This window comes from Lithobates pipiens, unplaced genomic scaffold (genome assembly GCF_037356315.1).
Source record: "Lithobates pipiens isolate NorthernLeopardFrog02 unplaced genomic scaffold, aLitPip1_a1.2 Scaffold_25, whole genome shotgun sequence".
Taxonomy (NCBI): Eukaryota; Metazoa; Chordata; class Amphibia; order Anura; family Ranidae; genus Lithobates; species Lithobates pipiens.
In genome coordinates this window covers 68074423-68094010 of record NW_027507787.1, presented here as the reverse complement: position 1 = coordinate 68094010, position 19588 = coordinate 68074423, and the positions used below count along the sequence as shown (strand labels likewise).

Genomic DNA, 19588 nt, shown 5'->3' with positions numbered 1-19588 from the left:
TAACCAAGACACCTATCTGACATTGGTAAAACTTCACTAGATGGAAACTGGCCCAGGCATCGGCCTGCATGTCCTAGCAGTCATCTGTGTTTCTTTAATGACACAGTTGCCGGGGATCTGCTTAATTTGCATATTTGATAAGTTAGTAATACATTCCAATGAATAATGACTCCCCTGCAGGATTTTATATGCTGGTGTTTTTCTCTGTGTTTCCTTTTGCTCTGAACATTTGTCAAGTAAACAGAAACTCATGTTATTTATTATTTGCAAATGTCTCCCTTAGGAAAGAAATGGGACATTCGGTGCATTTGTTTTAGATTTGTAGCGCACTTAATTTTTACCCCACACTGTGAGCATTTTTTTAAATGATTGCTAGAATAGAATCGCTACAAATGGCATAATGTAGAAATATGGAACCCATATACTGTTTAAATGAAGAACTTTCTTGACACATTCTCTTGTCACAACCCCCTAACACACCATTGACATCTATTACACTCCATCCACACTGACAGCTTGTTTTCCTTGTCTTGTTTTCATCAAGTGGGCTCAAATCCTTCTCTCGTCATTGTGGGTGAAAGTAAAGAGAAGCAGGAAATGAGGGGAAATATGCATGGCAATGAAGATCTCACTGCGCATGCATCAATGTGGGGGCGGGGGGGGGGGGGTGTGGGTAGCAGTTTGACCGTATAAATTAGATTTGCTACTTTTAAGTGCAGAATTGTTTGGCGTCAGTGAAATTTACACCCATAGCATATGGAAATCTAATTTTTAAATTTAAAGTTTAATTAATGCGGATCTTCACTGCATCTGAGCACCACAGGCCAAACACACAATTTAATTTATTTTTATTATTCAAAGCAAACTCGCCCATCCATGCATGTCCCTATGCGTTATTCTGTTAAGAAATCACTTTGAAAAACACCCCCCTAGCATTTCTTGTTGTGGCCATCTTGCGTAAGGGCAAATGATTAATGAGGCATTTACTTCCTGGAATCCTTAGCTCAAGCATACATGCAGGTGAGTGTGCTTAGCTGACAAAACCCCTCCTCCTCTCCTCCCCTTTTGAAGACTCCTGGGATATATGACATTATGTGTCCATACAAGAAACCAGGAAGTAACTGAATAAATAAAAAAAATAAAAAATATATTATATATATATATTATATAATGATATACTTCCCTATCTATTTACTAATGCTAGCAGCAAGATTAAGGCTTAATGCACACTAGAAAGTTAAAAACTGCTTTAGAAGTGCTGGACAAAATAACAACCAGTAAATAGCTGGTTGTTAAGGAGCGGGCTGGGAAGCTGGCCGCCGCATCTTTAACAATCATCATGAGTCATCAGCCGTCAGCAGGGTTCCCTCCGCTGACAGCTGAATGTAAATAAAAACCATTGCTGACAATAAATAAAATAAAAAATAAATGGCATATGAGGTCTCCCTCATTCCATACCAGGCCCTTTGGGTCTGGTATCGATTTTAGGGAGAACCCCACACCAAAATGTTTAAAAAGAAAAAACGGCGCAGAACCCCTCCCCAAAATCCATACCTGACCCTTATCTGAGCATGCAGTCTGGTAGGCGGGGGGCTTGTTGATGGGGACAAAGGCCTCTTCCCCACAACCCTGGCCAGTGGTTGTGGAGGTCTGCGGGCGGGTTGATTATTGGAATCTGGGGAAGTCCAGATCCCCCCCCCATGTGAATGAGTGTGGGGTACATAGCCCTATTCATTCACCAAAAACGTGTAGAAAGTAAATAAAAACACAGGTTTTTGACAAGTCCTTTTATTAAAAATCAAAATGTCCCCCAGTGTTGATTCATAGTCAATTGCGATGCCACCGTCAACCCAGGAAAAAACCTCCGATACGGAGGAAGGCTCCCGCCATCTGACAGCTCTTAAATAACTAAGGGGTGTGGTCACTCGGTGACAACGCCCCCTTGTGACGTCACTGACCCAGCATGCACTGCCAAAAAATGCTGATAAAAGCCTGTGTGTGCATGAGCACATAGGATAACATGCAGGAGAGTTTAGAGGCAGTTTAAAGTCTAATGCCTAGAACAGCAACTGTAAAAACACTCAGTGTGCATGAGGCCTAAAAATAATCAATGTTGATTGGGAGAATAAAGTTCCACTTTAATAATTACTAGTGTGCTTTTAACCCAAACCAACCATGACACTTATGCAAACCCACCAAATAAACCTTTACCTAACCTAACCTCTACACCTAAAAATCTAACCTGACCTCTATACCCAATCTTTTGTAGAAATCTACCTTAAAGCGTTGAACTGGAGCCTCCAAATCTGGTAACTAAAGTTAACCTAGCCCCATAACCTTAAGCACTGAGTGATCATTTTTATCGCAGAAGGGGTACAGTCAAGCCAAAATGCCTAAACTCTGGCACCAAAATGATACTGCAGCAAACTACTGACCTGCCTGCCATCCATCATCCCACTTACCCTCTGTATATATCCTTAAACCTTGCTGGCTTATACAATGCTCTAACAGTAAAGAACCCTCTATGTAGTTTAAGGTTAAACCTCTTTTCTTCTCATTTTTAATAAGTGGCCACGTGTCTTGTTAAACTCCCTTCCGCAAATTTTTTTTATCCCTATTGTGGGGTCACCAGTACTGTATTTATAAATTGAAATCATATCCCCTCTCAAGTGTCTCTTCTCCAGAGAGAATAAGTTCAGTACTTGCAAACTTTTTTCATAACTAATATCCTCCAGACCCTTTATTAGCTTTGTTGCCCTTCTTTTTACTCTTTCCATTTCCAGTACATACTTCCTGAGGACTGGTGCTCAGAACTGGACAGCATACTCCAGGCACAGCCAGACCAGAGTCTTGTAGAGTTGGAGAATTATCACTTTATCCCTGGACTTACCGTATATACTCGAGTATAGGCCGACCCGAATATAAGCCGAGGCCCCCAATTTACCCCCCAAAAAACTGGAAAACTTATTGACTCGTGTATAAGCCGAGGGTGAGACATGGCTGTCCATCCCTGTGTGTCCGTCCATCCCTGTGTGTGTGTCCGTCCATCCCTGTGTGTGTGTCCGTCCATCCCTGTGTGTGTGTCCGTCCATCCATCCATCCATCCCTGTGTGTGTGTGTCCGTCCATCCATCCATCCCTGTGTGTGTGTCCATCCATCCATCCATCCATCCCTGTGTGTGTGTCCATCCATCCATCCATCCCTGTGTGTGTGTCCATCCATCCATCCATCCATCTCTGTGTGTGTGTCCATCCATCCATCCATCCCTGTGTGTGTGTCCATCCATCCATCCATCCCTGTGTGTGTGTGTCCATCCATCCATCCCTGTGTGTGTGTGTCCGTGCAGCCTTGTGTGTGTGTGTCCGTGCAGCCTTGTGTGTGTGTGTCCGTGCAGCCTTGTGTGTGTGTGTGTCCAGCCTCCCTGTGTCCCGAGCCTCCGTCCCGAGCCTCCGTCCCGAGCCGCCGTCCCGAGCCGCCGTCCCGAGCCGCCGTCCCGAGCCTCCGTCCCGAGCCGCCGTCCCGAGCCGCCGTCCCGTGCCTCCTCCGTCCCGAGCCGTCGTCCCGAGCCTCCTCCGTCCTTCCAGGATCGCCGCTCTTCTCGGCGGCCATTCTAAAATTCAAAAGCCGCGCCTCCGCCTTCGCCTGTGATAGGCGGAACACTGAATTTCCCAGCAGCCTGTGTTCCGCCTATCACGGACATCCTCTCATATTCGTCGGTAGTACGAGGATGAGCGGATGTCTGTGATAGGCGGAACACTGACTGCTGGGAAATTCAGTGTTCCGCCTATCACAGGCGGAGGCGGAGACGGAGGCGCGGCTTTTGAATTTTAGAATGGCCGCTGTCTGTCTGCTCGATACGCTGATCGAGCAGTCAGACAGCGGTGACTCGAGTATAAGCCGAGGGGGGCACTTTCAGCCTCAAAAAAGAGGCTGAAAATCTCGGCTTATACTCGAGTATATACGGTAATCCCTTTTTTTTTAATGCATGCCAATATTCTGTTTGCTTTGTTAGCAACAGCTTGGCATTGCATGCCATTGCTGAGCCTATCATCTATTAGGCAAAAAACAAAAAAAAAACTCAAGCGTAAATGTGGGTAGTCGGTGAAAAATTATACCTAAATAGAAAACAACTGCAAACACTCCAAACAGGTCAGTCACCCAAGAATTGTAAGTATCAAAAATAAATAGTGTTGCTCTATCTTCAGTATTCCTACATATACAACTAAAAAAGTGCTAAGTGCTAAATTATCACAAATTAACTAAAGATAATAAGATAAGAATTCTAATATATTACTGGAAAATGTGAAAAGGTGAAGACGAACATCCCAAATGTATTCCACTACTCCTTCAAATGTGATTGCAAATACATAAGTATCACTAATTATCAGGTGAATAAAGTGCAATGTGCAACAAAAAATATGAATGAATGAAATACTTATATAGCGCACAATGCGAACTGAATCGCCTCTAGGCGCTGTGGCGAGCTTTGATCATCTGCTATTATAATATATTATAATATAATTATAATATAATTATAATTTACTGAGTATATATTAAGTGAATTAATTAATTATCAACACCCTGGAATATAGATTCATATGAATTGAAGATAAATGTCCAAAATAGGGCAATTCACAAATAAAAAATGTAAAAATCCCAAATGTGCAATAGATTAAATATATAAATTGAATTAATTAAATTAATAAAAGTGCACACAGACATAGCCACTGGGCTAAATTAAATATATATACACACACAGACGGATTTTAAATAAGAAGTACTTATCCGGTGAAGTCCGCACTAAAAAAGATGACCAGTCCTTGGCACATTGAGTACTCCAGCTTGATAGGGATATCCGAAATAAAAGTATCACTAATCTTATCCTTATAATCCAGTAGATAGTAAGCCAAAGGGATATTCCTGCTTCCTCTGCTTCAGGCAGATTATTTAATTATGAAAAAGCAAAGGAAAAAAATCATTGCACAATATTTCTAAGAAGGATCAGCAAAAAAACACTCACATGTATTAGGATATAAAGAGCGCATCAAACAGATCAAATGGTCAGATCACACCGCTTGAATATTCAGCCGCTGCGCTGTCAAGCTCTATCGTGCACTGTCACAGGCTCCTCTCCCTCACGCGTTGCGTCACAGTCACGTGACTTTCTCAAAGGGTTGCCCCTGGCAATATGCCATTGCTGAGCCTATCATCTATTAGGACCCCCAGGTTCTTTTCCATCCACGATTCCCCCAGAGGTTCTCTCCCTAGTGTATAGATTGCATTCTTATTTTTGCCGCCCAAATGCATTATTTTAATTTTTTCTACATTAGACCTCATTTGCCATGTAGTTGCCCACCCCATTCATTTGTTCAGATCTTCTTGCAAGGTTTCCACATCCTGCGAAGATGTTATTGCCCTGCTTAGCCTAGTATTTTCTGTAAATGCAGAGATTGAACTGTTTACCCCATCCTCCAGGTCGTCTATGAACAAAAATAAATAGGATTGGTCCCAGCACAGAACCCTGTGGGACACCACTACCCACCCCTGACCATTCTTAGTACTACCCATTTATCACCATCCTCTGAACTTGCCCTTGTAGCCAGGTTTCAATCCATGTACTCACCCTATGGTCCATACCAACGGACCTTATTTTGTACAGTAAACATTTATGGGGAACTGTGTCAAATGCCTTCCTTTATCTAGATGGCAACTCAGCTCCTCATAGAAGGTTAATAGATTGGTTTGGCAAGAAAGATTCTTCATGGATCCATGCTGATTACTGCTAATGATACAGTTTTCATGACTAAAATCTTGTATATAGTCCCTTATCACCCCCTCCCAAGAGCTTGCATACTATTGATGTTAGGCGAACTGGTCTATAATTCCGAGGGATGTATTTTGGGCCCTTTTTAAATACTGGTGCTACATTGGCTTTTCTCCAATCAGCTGCTACTATTGCAGTCAGTAGACTGTCAGTGAAAATTAGGAACAAGGGTCTGGCAATTACTTGACTGAGTTCCCTAAGTACCCTTGGGTGCAAGCCACCCGGTCATGAGGATAAACACTGCAGTTTTGGTTACTAGAGCCCCCCTGATTCTTTTTCGTGAAGACCGAGGAGAAGAAGAAATTTAATACCTTCGCCATCTCCCCATCCTTTGTAACCAGATGTCCATCCTTACTCTTTATGTGGCCAATATGGTCTGTCATCCCTTTTTTACTGTTTATATACTTAAAACAATTCTTGTTTTTTTTTTTGCTCTCCTCCGCTATGTGTCTTTAGTTTTCTATTTTAGCTGCCCTAATTGCACCCTTACATTTCTTGTTGCATTCTTTATAAAGTCTGAATGCTGATGATAATGCCTTAACCTTGTATTTTTTGAAGGCCTTCTCCTTTACTTTTACATTGGAATGAAGCCATCCAGGACTTTTGTTTGCTCTTTTAAATGTATTACCCAACGGGATGCACTGGCTAATGCCCTTATTTAATATGCTTTTAAAGCGAACCCATCTCTCCTCTGTGTTCTTTGTACCTACGATTTTATCCCAATTTATACCTTCTAGCAAGGTTTGTAGTTTAGGGAAGTTGGCTCTTTTGAAATTCAGTGTCTTTGTATTCCCCTTACAGTGGGGATCGAAAGTATGGGCACCCCAGGTAAAAATGTGTATTAATGTGCATAACGAAGCCAAGGAAAGATGGAAAAATCTCCAAATGGCATCAAATTACAGATTAGACATTCTTATAATATGTCAAAAAAGTTAGATTTTATTTCCATCATTTACACTTTCAAAATTACAGAAAACAAAAAAATGGCGTCTGCAAAAGTTTGGGCACCCAGAGAGTAGAGCTAATATCTTGTACTGCCCCCTTTGGCAAGTATCACAGCTTGTAAACACTTTTTGTAGCCAGCCAAGAGTCTTTCAATTCTTGTTTGAGGTATCTTTGCCCATTCTTCCTTACAAAAGTGTTCCAGTTCTTTTGAGATTTCTGGGCTGTCTGTCACGCACTGCTCTTTTAAGGTCTATCCATAGATTTTCAATAATGTTGAGGTCAGGAGATTGTGAAGGCCATGGCAAAACCTTCAGTTTACGCCTCTTGATGTAATCCTCCGTGGATTTTGAGGTGTGTTTAGGATCATTATCCATTTGTAGAAGCCATCCTTTCTTTAACTTCAGCTTTTTCACAGATGGCTTTAAGTTAGCATCCAAAATTTGCTGAAATTTTATTGAATCCATTTTTCCTTCTACTCGTGAAATGTTCCCTGTGCCACTGGCTGCAATACAACCCCAAAGCATGATTGATCCACCCCCATGCTTAACAGTTGGACAGAGGTTCTTTTCATTAAATTCTGTGCCCTTTCTTCTCCAAACGTACCTTTGCTCATTCCCGGCCAGAAAGTTCTATTTTAACCTCATTGGTCCACAGAACTTGTTTCCAAAATGCCTCAGGCTTGTCTATATGTTCATTTGCAAAGTTTAAACGCTGATTTTTGTGGTGAGGACGTAGAAGAGGTTTTCTTCTGATGACTCTTCCATGAAGACCATATTTGTACAAGTATCTCTTTATAGTGGAATAGTGTACCACAACTCCAGTGTCTGCCAGATCTTTCTGGAGGGATCGTGCAGTCAAACGTGGGTTTTGAATTGCTTTTCTCACAATCCTGCGAGCTGTTCTGTCTGATATTTTTCTTGGTCTTCCAGATCTTGCTTTAACTTCCACTGTTCCTGATGACTGGCATTTCTTAATTACATTCCGAACAGAGGATATTGACATCTGAAAACGCTTTGCTATCTTCTTATAGCCTTCTCCAGCTTTGTGAGCGTCAACTATTTTCAGTTTCAGTTTTAAAGACAACTGCTTAGAAGAACCCATAGTGCTGATTGTTGGGGCAAGGTCAGATGAGTCTGGCCATTTAAAACCTTTGAGATTGACATTACCTAGTCTTCCTAGACCATGATTGAGAACAATCCATGACACTGGCAGGTCTCAGCTTTGCAAAGGGGACAGTGCATGCCATAAATTCTGCAGGGTGCCCAAACTTTTGCAGACACCGTTTTTTTGTTTTCTGTCATTTTGAAAGTGTAAATGATGGAAATAAAATCTAACTTTTTTTGACATATAAGAGTGTCTAATCTGTAATTTGATGCCATTTGGAGATTTTTCCATCTTTCCTTGGCTTCGTTATGCACATTAATACACATTTTTACCTGGGGTGCCCAAACTTTCGATCCCCACTGTATGTTTCCTATTTGTGTGATTTATACTGAAGCCAATTGACCTGTGATCGCTGTTTCCTAAATTGCCCCATATTTCCACATCCGTGATCAAGTCTGTATTGTTGGTAATTAGAAGATCTAGTAATGCTTTTTTTCTAGTTGGTGTGTCTGCCATCTGACCCATGAAATTGTCTTGCAAGACATTTATGAACTGGCGAGCCTTAGACGAAAGCCGTGGTTCCCTTCGCCAAGTCTATGTCTGTATAATAAAAATCTCCCATTATGATAACATTTCCCATCCTTGCTGCTAATCCAAATTGTGATAAGAGGTCTCCTCCCTCAGGTTAGGGGGGCTATAGCATACTCCCAGTATTGTTTTCCCCTTAGCTTCATCCCTTTGGAGCTCTACCCAAAAGGATTCCACCTCCTCCCTAGCTCCCTTAGTGATGTCATGTCTCACATTCACTTATACATTCTTGATATATGGACATACCCCTCATCACTTTTTAACCTCTCTAGCCGTGCGATAAAGGGTATACCCTTGAATGGCTGCCAGCCAATCACAAGAGCTGTTAAACCAGGTCTCTGAAATCCCCACAAAATCCAAATCCTCCTTGTACAACAGTATCTCTAGTTCACCCATCTTTTCCGCTAGGCTCCTAGCATTAGTGAACATGCCACGTAGTTTAGACCAGTCAAATAGTATCTTCCTTATTGGGTGTTCCGAGATTGCAACTAGGACTTGTTACTATACTTACCTTGGGTTTATGTGCTTTAGTCAACCTACCACTAATGCCTCCAATACTACCCTCTGGAATATGTTCCACGCTGACAATCTTTACCTCCTGGACCCTCCCCCCCATCGCCTAGTTTAAAAACCCTTCTAAGTTTTTGGCCATCTTTACTCTCAGCAAATCTGCACCCTTCATATTTAGGTGCAGTCCGTCCCTTCTGTAGTACTGGTGACTGACCAAAAAGTTGGCCCAGTCCTCCAGGAACCCAAACCCCTCCTTACTACACCAGCTCCTCAGCCACTTGTTTACTTCCCTAATCTCCCTCTGCCTTTCTGGTGTGGCTCGAGGTACCGGTAGTATTCCTGAGAATACTACCTTGGAGGTCCTTTTCCTCAATTTAGCTCCCAAGTCCATAAAATTATTCTTTAGGACACTCCATCTGCCTCTGACTTTTTCATTGGTGCCAACATGCACCATGACAGCCGGGTCTTCCCCATCCCCTCCCATGTCCACCAGATCCATTATGTGCCGAACCCGAGTGCCCTGTGGACAGCATACAGTTTGGCGCTTCAGGTCTTTGTCACAGATTGCCCTCTCTGTCCTTCTTTTTTTTTTTTTTTTAAGAAATCTCTGTCCTTCTAAGAATCGGGTCCCCTAACACCAGAATCTGTCTATCTTTTCCCTTTTGCTCCCCACCCCACCACTCTCACTGGAGGAGTTCTTCCCCTGGCAGCTAGTAGATTCCCTCAGCTCCAGCAGTGCTGGTCCCTGACTATTTTCACCAATGTCACTCAATGAAGTGTACTTATTGGGATGCTCCAGCCCTGGATCGGTCTCCCTGGAACTCCCCCCTCCCCCATCCTTCCTGTCACCCATCTAATCATTTCTAGTGCCTGCACCTCTTTTTTTCTTTTTCTCCACCTGCCAGTTATGTTCCCGGCTCTTTTAGTATGGAGGGTCTTCTCAGTGCTGACAGTTGCTTCCTAATGCCGCATACACACGACCGGACTTTCCGGCAGACTAGGTCCGACGGTCTTCCCGACAGACTTTCGGTGGAGTTCCAATGGACTTTCCGAATGAACGGATTTGGCCACACACAATCGCACCAAAGTCTGATGGATTCGAATGTGATGACGTACGACTGGACTAGAATAAGGAAGTTCATAGCCAGTAGCCAATAGCTGCCCTAGCGTCGGTTTTCATCCATTGGACTAGCAGACAGACGAGCAGACTTCTCCATAGGAACTGGGTCCGGCAGAGTTTCCGGCGGAAAAATTTGAAACGCGTTCTATTCTAAAGTCTGTCAGATTTTTGGACAGCAAAGGTCTGGTGGAGCCCACACATTATCGATTTGCCCGACAGATTCGTTCTGTCAGACCTTTGCTGTCAAAAAGTCCGGTCTTGCACATTTGATTCAAAATCTGGGCTTCCAGGGAAACAATGTGCTTACGTTTTGTATGGCAGTATTTGCCAACGATCAGATAATCAAGGAATGCATACATGCCGCAAGATGTACACAGAGTTGCATCTCCACACCCGCCGGGCATCGTACCTACCGATTTAATGAGGATTGGGGATTATACCCTGTCCAAATTAACAACTAGATTCCTTACACTTATACTCAACAACACAAGGCACAGGTACTCAACAAAACAATACACAGGTAATTGCAGCCCTGTGTGCACCCGCAGCCTCGCATTCACCCTCACTACACAGGTACTCACACTGCACAGGTGCTAACTATTCCCACCACTACAGTACACATAATACTCAGGTACTCACAATTTGCTTTTACCTTTTAATTTTGGAAAGAATAGACTTTCTCAAATGAAAGTCACATTCATTGTTGAGAATTTATTTGAGAAAAATGTTCTATCCTGCTCTTTCAGATTTTCTCATTACTGCATTTGAAAGCAAATATCGATTTGACCCCAATAATGATTAGAAAAAGAAAGAAAAAAAATCTTAAAACAAAAGATTTTACCTGAAACTTTACCTGTGTGTGGTGAGTTTTACAATGGTGCTCAGTTATCACGCATGTAATCTGCTTGTCATAAACCACATATTTCAACAATCCAAGTCCAAATAAACGTTTCTCATTCTCTAAGCTAACGATCATATTATCAAAACAAAACCAGACCATATAAAACATTTAGTGAACATGATTTCTGCTTTGTTCCTAACCATCTATGTCAGAATATTGACAAAGCTTAATGAACTGGAAAAATTTGACTTCAGAGAATAAGGGTCCTTCACCACAAAGTCTTATTCACTGCCATTGTATTGCTCAAAGTACAGTTCTGGAATAAGAAGTCCTTTTACTTACAGGTATTGTATTCAGTAGAATTAGGTCTAATTAGTTATAATTAACTGCTGTGCTAAAGAAAAACAGTCTGGGTCTTTGAGTTCTCTTTACTAATCCCAAAGCTCATATCTGTAAAACAAATACTGCACAAGATCAAGACTGTTTGATGAAGGAATTTGCAAGCAAGACCACCTATAGGTTTAAGATCATAATCTATTTGGAAAAAAGGAAAAATATGTATTATTGATATACTGAAAAAGTGAGTTTCTAGATTGTCAGAATTCTGTGCCCTTGATTTACTTAAAGCGGTAGTAAACCTGCTGACATGTTTTTGTTTTTTCACACCTGCAAGGCAAAAGGCATAATGAGCTAGTATGTATCGGCGTCTGCCTGGCTTCCAGCCGAGAATCCCCTGTCAGCGGCGCATTGCCAGGGGAATATCTCCTTAGGAGATATTTTTTTTACCTACAGGTAAGCCTTATTATAGGCTTACCTGTTGGTTAAAGTTCAAATTAAGTCTATACAACCGCTTTAAAGCAGAACTCAAGCAAGAAACAATTTCCCATGCAGTGGGTCTGTGCCCACACTGCATTGGTTACCTGCTAATTTTGTCCATGGGCACACAGAAAGGCTATACTCACCTAATCCTTTGATCCTCTGGAAAATGGTGCTTCCCCACGCCCAGGGGTGGACTGTTCCTGCCGTCCTCACGTCCAGAGCTGGTCTATAGGCTTGAAGACGTCAGGAACTGTTCACCGCACAAGACCATGTTGGGTGGGGTTTAGGAGCAGCAAGGACCAGTCTTGCGCTAGAAGGATTAGACAAAAACGAGCCCACACTGCATGGGGGAAAAAAAAATTCCTGGAATTTCCCATCATGTAATTTCAGTACATACTTGTAAAGAAGAAACCAAATACTTACCTCTCCTGCCACCTGTGCCATTGAATGCTGCTACAATAATGAAAAACTGTCTCCTGAACGCTGTTTAGGAAACTAATGCCCCGTACACATGTTCTGATTATCGGACCACAAAAATTGCTTTCGGGCAGATTGTTCGATAATCTGATCCTTAGTACGCAGCTTTCGACAGCCGATCACCACAGTCCGTCCAACCAAATCTGAAGGGACAAACAGGAAAGCTTTGGTTGGATGATAGCTCATCGTACGACAATCGTGTAGTCAGTACAGTATGCGTCCGATAAAAGTCATTTGACAAACACCACGCATGATCGCAAACACGAAAATAAACCAAAAGGTCACACATATTTGACATCATTTAAAATACGTAGTTACACACAACGGAATATTTTTCCAGAATCGTACGACAAAAATCTTACACACATTTTGCACTGTTGTATTCGATCTTAGTTGTATGCAACAAAATGTGAACGATCTGTCTTACGATAATCGGAACGTGTGTACGGGACATAACACTCCCAGGAGTGTAGGTTTTCTATAGTCCCTGCTGCACTCAGTGGTTTTTTCTTCTACTGACGTCATCACTAGTGTGCTGTCCCTTGTAGTTACATGGAGGTCAGCAGAAGGAACCAGTGACCTGTGAGGAATCCCGGAGATCAACAATCCTTTATTGCCCATTCTTTATAGTATGCTTTAGAGTAATTGTCCAATACACTATAAATGGAGACAGACTTTTCATTCATCTGCCAATCCTCTATCTACTTCAGCCCCAGAAGAATTTACACCATTCCTGACCAAAGAACTTTTTGCACTACGGCACAGCATCGCTTTAACCGATAATTGATGTCCCTTTTTCTCACAAATAGAGATTTCTTTTGGTGGTATTTGATCACCTCTTCAGTTTTTATTTTTTTTCCGCTATAAACAAAAATAAGAGTGATAATTAAAAAAAAAAAAATATATATATATATATATATATATATGTGTATGTGTGTGTGTGTGTGTGTGTGTATATATATATATATATATATATATATATATAATATTTAACTTTTTGCTATGATAAATACCCACAAAAAATATATAAAAAAAACAAATTTCTTTCTCGGTATAGGCTGATATGTATTCTTTTACGTATTTTTTGTAAAAATTGCAATAAGCGTATATTGATTGGTTTGCGCAAAAGTTATAGCATCTACAAAATAGGGGATAGATTTATGGCATTTTTATTATTCATTTTTTTTTTTTTTAATAGTGGCGATCTGCATTTTTTTTTTTTTATCCTGACTGCGACATTATGGCAGCAGACACATTGGACACTTTTGACACTATTTTGTTTTGGGACCATTGTCGTTTTATACAGCAATCAGTGCTATAAATATGCACTGATTACTGTATAAATGACACTGGCAGGGAAGGGGTAAAACACTAGGGGGCGATCAAGGGTTAAGTGTGTCCTAGGGAGTGATTCTAACTGTGGGGGTGTCGTGGGCTACCACTGACATGACAGCGATCACTGCTCCCGATGACAGGGAGCAGTAGATCTGTCACGTCAATAGGCAGAATGGGGAAATGCCTTGCTTACATAGGCATTTCCCCATTCTGCCGCTCTGTGACATGATCGTGGGACCCCGGAGGACATGGGGTCCGCGGGCGTGGTCACAGAGTACAAGGTGGGCACATACCCACAATGCCGTGTCTTAAAGGGGACATACCTGTATGCCCATTTGCACAGCCGTGCCACTGTGCTGACGTATATTGTTGTGCACTGGTCGGCAACCTGCTAGTTATAGAGTCTTTTTTATTGTGGGAATCCATACTACAGCTTCTTTGAATGGATCACCCCCGAGGGGGTAGAGGATTGAAGTTTTCAAGCAACACAGCAGGCACCAGCACGAGGGACACTTTTCATTCATTGTAAGTACCGTCCCTAGTGCTGATTTAAAAAAAATCAATAAAAAAAAGCTTTGATTATCTTGAAGGATCCATGGATGAAATGGAACACACCTAAGCTGAGGTGTAGTTTGTTGTGTAAAGACTATAGACCACTATGGATAAGATGAGAGGAGCCTTTCTAGTACAAGCAACACTTTTCTCATTTAGGCTACTTTCACACCGAGGCGCTTTACAGGCGCTACAGCGCTAAAAATAGCGTCTGTGTAGCGCCTGTAAAGCGCCTCTCCTGTTTTTTGCAGGTCGGTACAAAAAGTCCTGCAAGCCGCATCTTTGGAGCTCTGTAGGAGTGGTGTATTCACTGCTCCTAAAGCGCCCCTTCAAATGCAGTGTGACATGAAATGTCTACTAAAAAAAATATATATATATTATAATGTTTGGGGTTCTAAGTAATTTTCTAGCAAAAAAAAAAAATATTTTAACTTGAAACCAACAAATGTCAGAAAAGGGTTTGGTGGTTAAACTTTTTTCACTTACACACAAAGTCTATTCCATTGACAAATTGTTACAATGTTTATACTTAAAGAGGAAGTAAACCCTGGTGAGTTTACTTCCTCTTTCATTCCCTGTATAGGCAAAGCATAATGGACTACTATGCATCGCATAGTAGCCCATTATGTGTCACTTACCTGACACAGGAGCCAGCGAAGTCGTCGCTGTCCCCTGTAGTCCGCCGCATCCATCTTGTTGGTGGGGTCTCGCAGCTCCGCCGCTGTCATTCGGCGAAGCCGCGGTGACGTCACTCCCGCGCATGCGCACGGGAGCCGACACGCGCGGCAGCTCCGTTGCTGTGAATGCCGCGCTCAGTGCGCCTGCGCGCCGCTGTCTACGGCGCATGCGCCGTAGACAGCGGTGCCCGTTTTCGGGCAAATATCTCCTAAACCATATAGGTTTAGGAGATATTGCTTGGACCTACAGGTAAGCCTTAATCTAGGCTTACCTGTAGGTCAAAGTGGTTTGTAAGGGTTTACAACCACTTTAAGTTCAACTGATAAAGAATGTTTTGATTCTTGGCAGACTGCCCAGTTTTTCTCTTCCTTTCTTTTGAAGGGGGTGGCTTCAGAAAAGCAGAGAGAATTCTTTGCATTTGTGAAACACTTGAGTCAAGATCGCGATAACGATTCTTGACAATTAATTGTGCAGCTCTAGCAGATCGTATGACTTTCAGTACAGTATTAGTCTGAAAAAGTCCTAAGAGCAAGACCACGCATGCTTATAAATGAAAGAATACATTACAATACAATACAATACAATACAAAACATTACATCACGTCCGAAGTTGTATTCGGCTGTATGAGAATTTTTGTAAGTTTAGGGACCTCTGTATTTTCAATATGATAACATGTGATCTAAGCCATTAGCCCTGCGTATTGTTTAAAAACAATAACCATAGATGCAAGAAATCTATGAAAATAGCCACTGTATTTTATTCATTCCAGTACACAATTCCCTAGAATGTTTTTCTTCACTTGAAAAGGGGCTCTTAACAGGTGATGAAAAGATGTCGTCTGTGTTTGAATAGACACTTCTGTAGCCAATATAAAATGTTAAACCAGTCATAATATTTATTGTATAATATCATTACTTTTTTCTCTTTTGCAGGCCAGGCCATGGGTGGTACAATTAGCGCGCTGGCAGCCATTTTGGACCTTTCAATAGCTTCCAATGTAACAGACAGTGCTCTTGCGTATTTCCTCACTGCAGACGTCTTTCTCCTTCTCTGCATTGCAGCCTACCTGCTCCTTCCAAGAATTGCGTATTCCAAGTAAGATTTTAGATTAATGTGTTTGTAAACCTTTGCGTTGAAACATTAACAGAGCATATCCCTCTATAGTGTTTGCTAGCCATAGTCCAAAGCACATAGTGTGACTATGTGGCTATGACTAAGGCTATAGGCCGAAATGCATAAGCCTTTGTATTATCTGTACTCCACCTGCCACCATAAAATCATTACAGTACTTTATTAAGATTGAGTTGCCATCTTTCTTCCTTTTCCATGTTGTATTCTGGTGTAAGGAAGACACCACAAACCAGTACACTGACTGCTTGCTCCCCCAGGGAATTACATGGATGTTGCTTTGGCTTTCACATATAGTGTGACTTCTATCTCTTCTTTCTGTTATTTGCATTAGTATTTTCCAACAGGTTATCCCAACACCATAGAATCTATGGACACAGCCCCAGCACCCAGAGGTGATTGACAGTCTTGCATGTTTCCCTATGAGACTGTGTCGTGTGTGTGTGTGTGGGGGGGGGGTGTCCTTTCCCTCTACTCAGGTCTCAGAGTACACCCAGTTCTCCTCTTTATGCTGCGCAGTGTATGGTGTCAGATCCCCGCCCCCTGCTTACTGGTGCTGAGAAAAAAAAAACTTTCATCTGTGTGATTAGGAAGGCTGTAGATGAGAGTGCCGCAGATAAACAGGTATAACTTATGTAGGATAATTTGTTGCAACCATGTAAATCACCCGAGGCTTATGACTTTTAAATTCTGATGATTTTGAAGTGGTGATTTATACAGGAATTCCACACAGTCTAGTTTGCATCTACACATTCTGCAATATGTAACCTCATTTATTTCAGAGCAATAATGCTTTCTGTGGAAGACGAGAACATTTTTTATTTTAGTGGTAAGAACTAGAGGGTGCCTGCTGTCCATGAAACCGGTTACTTTGCCCAACAATAGGAAAAATACAGACACGTTTTTAACATCTAATATATTTCATTAATAATGTAAATACGCCTACCTAATCTACTTTAAAATGGTTGTAAACCCTTATAGAAAAAAAAGAAAAACCTGCAAGACAAAGGCATAATGAGCTAGTTTGCATTGCATACTAGCTCATTATGAAATACTTACCTTAGATCGAAGCTTTGCAGCAGTCCCTGTACACCGCTGTGACCGGCGGCATTTCTCCCAGAGTTATTTCCAGGTTCGCGGGCTCTGGCGCTGTGATTGGCCGGAAGCCGTGATGACGTCACTCCTGCGCATGCGTGCGGGATCTGCCGGTCACAGCACAGGCCGTTTAGAAATGGCACGATCCAGCTGTTTCTTCAGTGCGAATGCACCGATGATGTCGGCGCAAGGGTGTATGGTAAATATCTCCTAAACCGTACAGGTAAGTATTATTATAGGCTTACCTGTAGGTACACGTGGTGTAACAGGGTTTACTCAAAATGGGTCATATTCTCCCTGTTTAATCTTTTATTGACTTTAAATCATGAGTAAATTTGGCAAAAGTTTAACTATTTGTTCAAGAATAAATGCTGCAACCAAATGTATTTGGCAATCTTTATATAGCCCTGCTCACCGTGGATAATGCAGGAGGATCTGCTGGCTCTTAGTGCTGTGAAGGCAGAGGTTTAGAACTAGAATCTGAGTTGGGACTGAGAGCTCTGGATGACATCAAGTATAAACCATAAAAGTCTCACTTTTTCTGTTCCTTTTTGCTCTTTTTTTCTTAAAACAGGAATCTCCAAACCTTCTCAACAAAGGGCTAGGTTACTGTCCTTCAGAATTTAGGGGGCTGGACTGTGACTGTTGCGTGTAGAAATTGTCCTGGCATCAGTAGGAGTAAACAATGCATCTTTGGTGTCTGCGGGAAGAATACTGCCCATCATTGGTATCAGTGAAAGGAATAGTGCCCCGTCAGTGGGAGTAATTGTGTCCCATCATTGGTATCAGTGAAAGGAACAGTGCCCCGTCAGTGGGAGTAATCGTGTCTCATCATTGGTATCCGTGAAAGGAACAGTGCCCCATCAGTGGGAGTAATCGTGTCCCATCATTGGTATCTGCGAAAGGAATAGTGCCCCATCAGTGGGAGTAATCGTGTCCCATCATTGGTATCAGTGAAAGGAATAGTGCCCCGTCAGGGGGATTAATCATCTCCCATCATTGGTATCCGTGAAAGGAATAGTGCCCCATCAGTGGGAGTAATCGTGTCCCATCATTGGTATCAGTGGGTGGTGTAATGCTCCATCGTTTATGTCCATGGGAGGGAAAAGTGCCCCAGGAATAGTAACCCATCATTTGCATAAATGGGAGGAATAGTTTCCCATCATTGGTGTAAGTAGGAGGAATAGTGCCCTATCATTGGTGTCAATGGGAGAAATAGTGCCCCGTTGTTGTCAGTAGAAATAATTATGCTCCATTGTTGGTATCAGTGAGAGGAATAGTGTGTTGTATCAGTGGAAAGAAAAATGCTTCAAGGGCCAGATAACGGCGAGCAAACGGCCACAGTTTGAACACCACTGGCTTAAACAATAAGTAAATGTGCATTTATTTATTTTTTCCTGCAGGAGTCAGGAAAGCATTGCACCCCTGATCAGTGGATCGGTGGTGCAATGTCAGGCTTCTGCAGGTAAGCCCAGCAGCTTTCTGCCCATGCCTGCATAGGGTCTGGCTGTTACAAAGCTGCAGGGCTTATGAATGAACCTCGCCTTTGCAGTTCATTCAGAACTACAAGCTGTCAGCCGTGGTGGCTGAAGGTAGTTGTAGTCTCTTAGTTCACAGGAAACTCTGAATGAATTACATGGCCGTGTGACCAAAGTCCCGCATGGCTGCACTGTTTTTGAATTTTGACAGCGGATACGGGGAGAGGATCCCCATCCGCTGTGAGTACTGAGGTGGGGATCGGAGGGAGAGGCTGTAGGAGCTGGAACATGTTACATGCTCCACCCTTCATACAGGTGTAACATGTAACCTGTTCTGAAAGAGGGACTTATCCTTTAAAGAATACGTGTGCTTTTTGTACTTATAATTTTTGCTTGTGTCCTCAGGTTTTTGGTATTCTGTTCTCCCTCTGCATATGCATACTTACCAAGATCTGTTGCCTGTGCCTCTGGGGATTGTTTACATCTTGGGCCACAAGTACCTGTGACTGCGCAGTATATCTCCATATAATTTTATGGCATCTGCCCTCCTGAGTTTCCGACCAAGAGACGGAGGTAGAGGAGCCTTAGGACTCTATGGGGCATCTATAGCACAGATGCAGGCAGGAGATAGAGGCCTTGGGATGTAAACCATCTCCAGGGGCTTCAGATGACAGATCTAGGTAAGTATGCATGTTCTGTCCCCGCAACACATTTCTCTGTCTGTAGCTCGACATGCAGCTAAACCCTTCTATTCTGCAATAAGCCAGACTGAGTGTCATTGTGAAACTTTTTTTTTTTTTTTTTTTTTTAATTAGTTTTTATTAAAGAGAAGGAGTACATACAAGTCATCGCATACATAACAACAGAGGAGCGGTACAACCAGTAAGCAACAACCACCCAGAGAAATACTTAGACTCCAACATGAGTAGCTCAAAAAATGTACATGACTCCCCTCAATTTTAACCAGAAGAGGAAAAAGAGAAAAGGAAAGTCCAGATAGAAGGAAGAAAGCGGGGGGGGGGGGGGTCCCAACCGCCAGACTGATAATTCAGAGAATAAAACAGGATATACATATCTCATCAAAACAAATCAA

General features: G+C 42.2%; 1 protein-coding gene across 1 annotated transcript in view; it reads left to right on the top strand.

Annotated features, from left to right (window-relative positions):
• SLC29A3 (solute carrier family 29 member 3) overlaps positions 1-19588 on the top strand; it is a 150322-nt gene that overhangs the window by 88742 nt on the left and 41992 nt on the right. The window contains exon 5 of the mRNA XM_077454578.1: positions 15727-15889. Coding sequence (XP_077310704.1) covers positions 15727-15889 — 163 coding nt within the window. The remainder of the gene's footprint in view (positions 1-15726; positions 15890-19588) is intronic.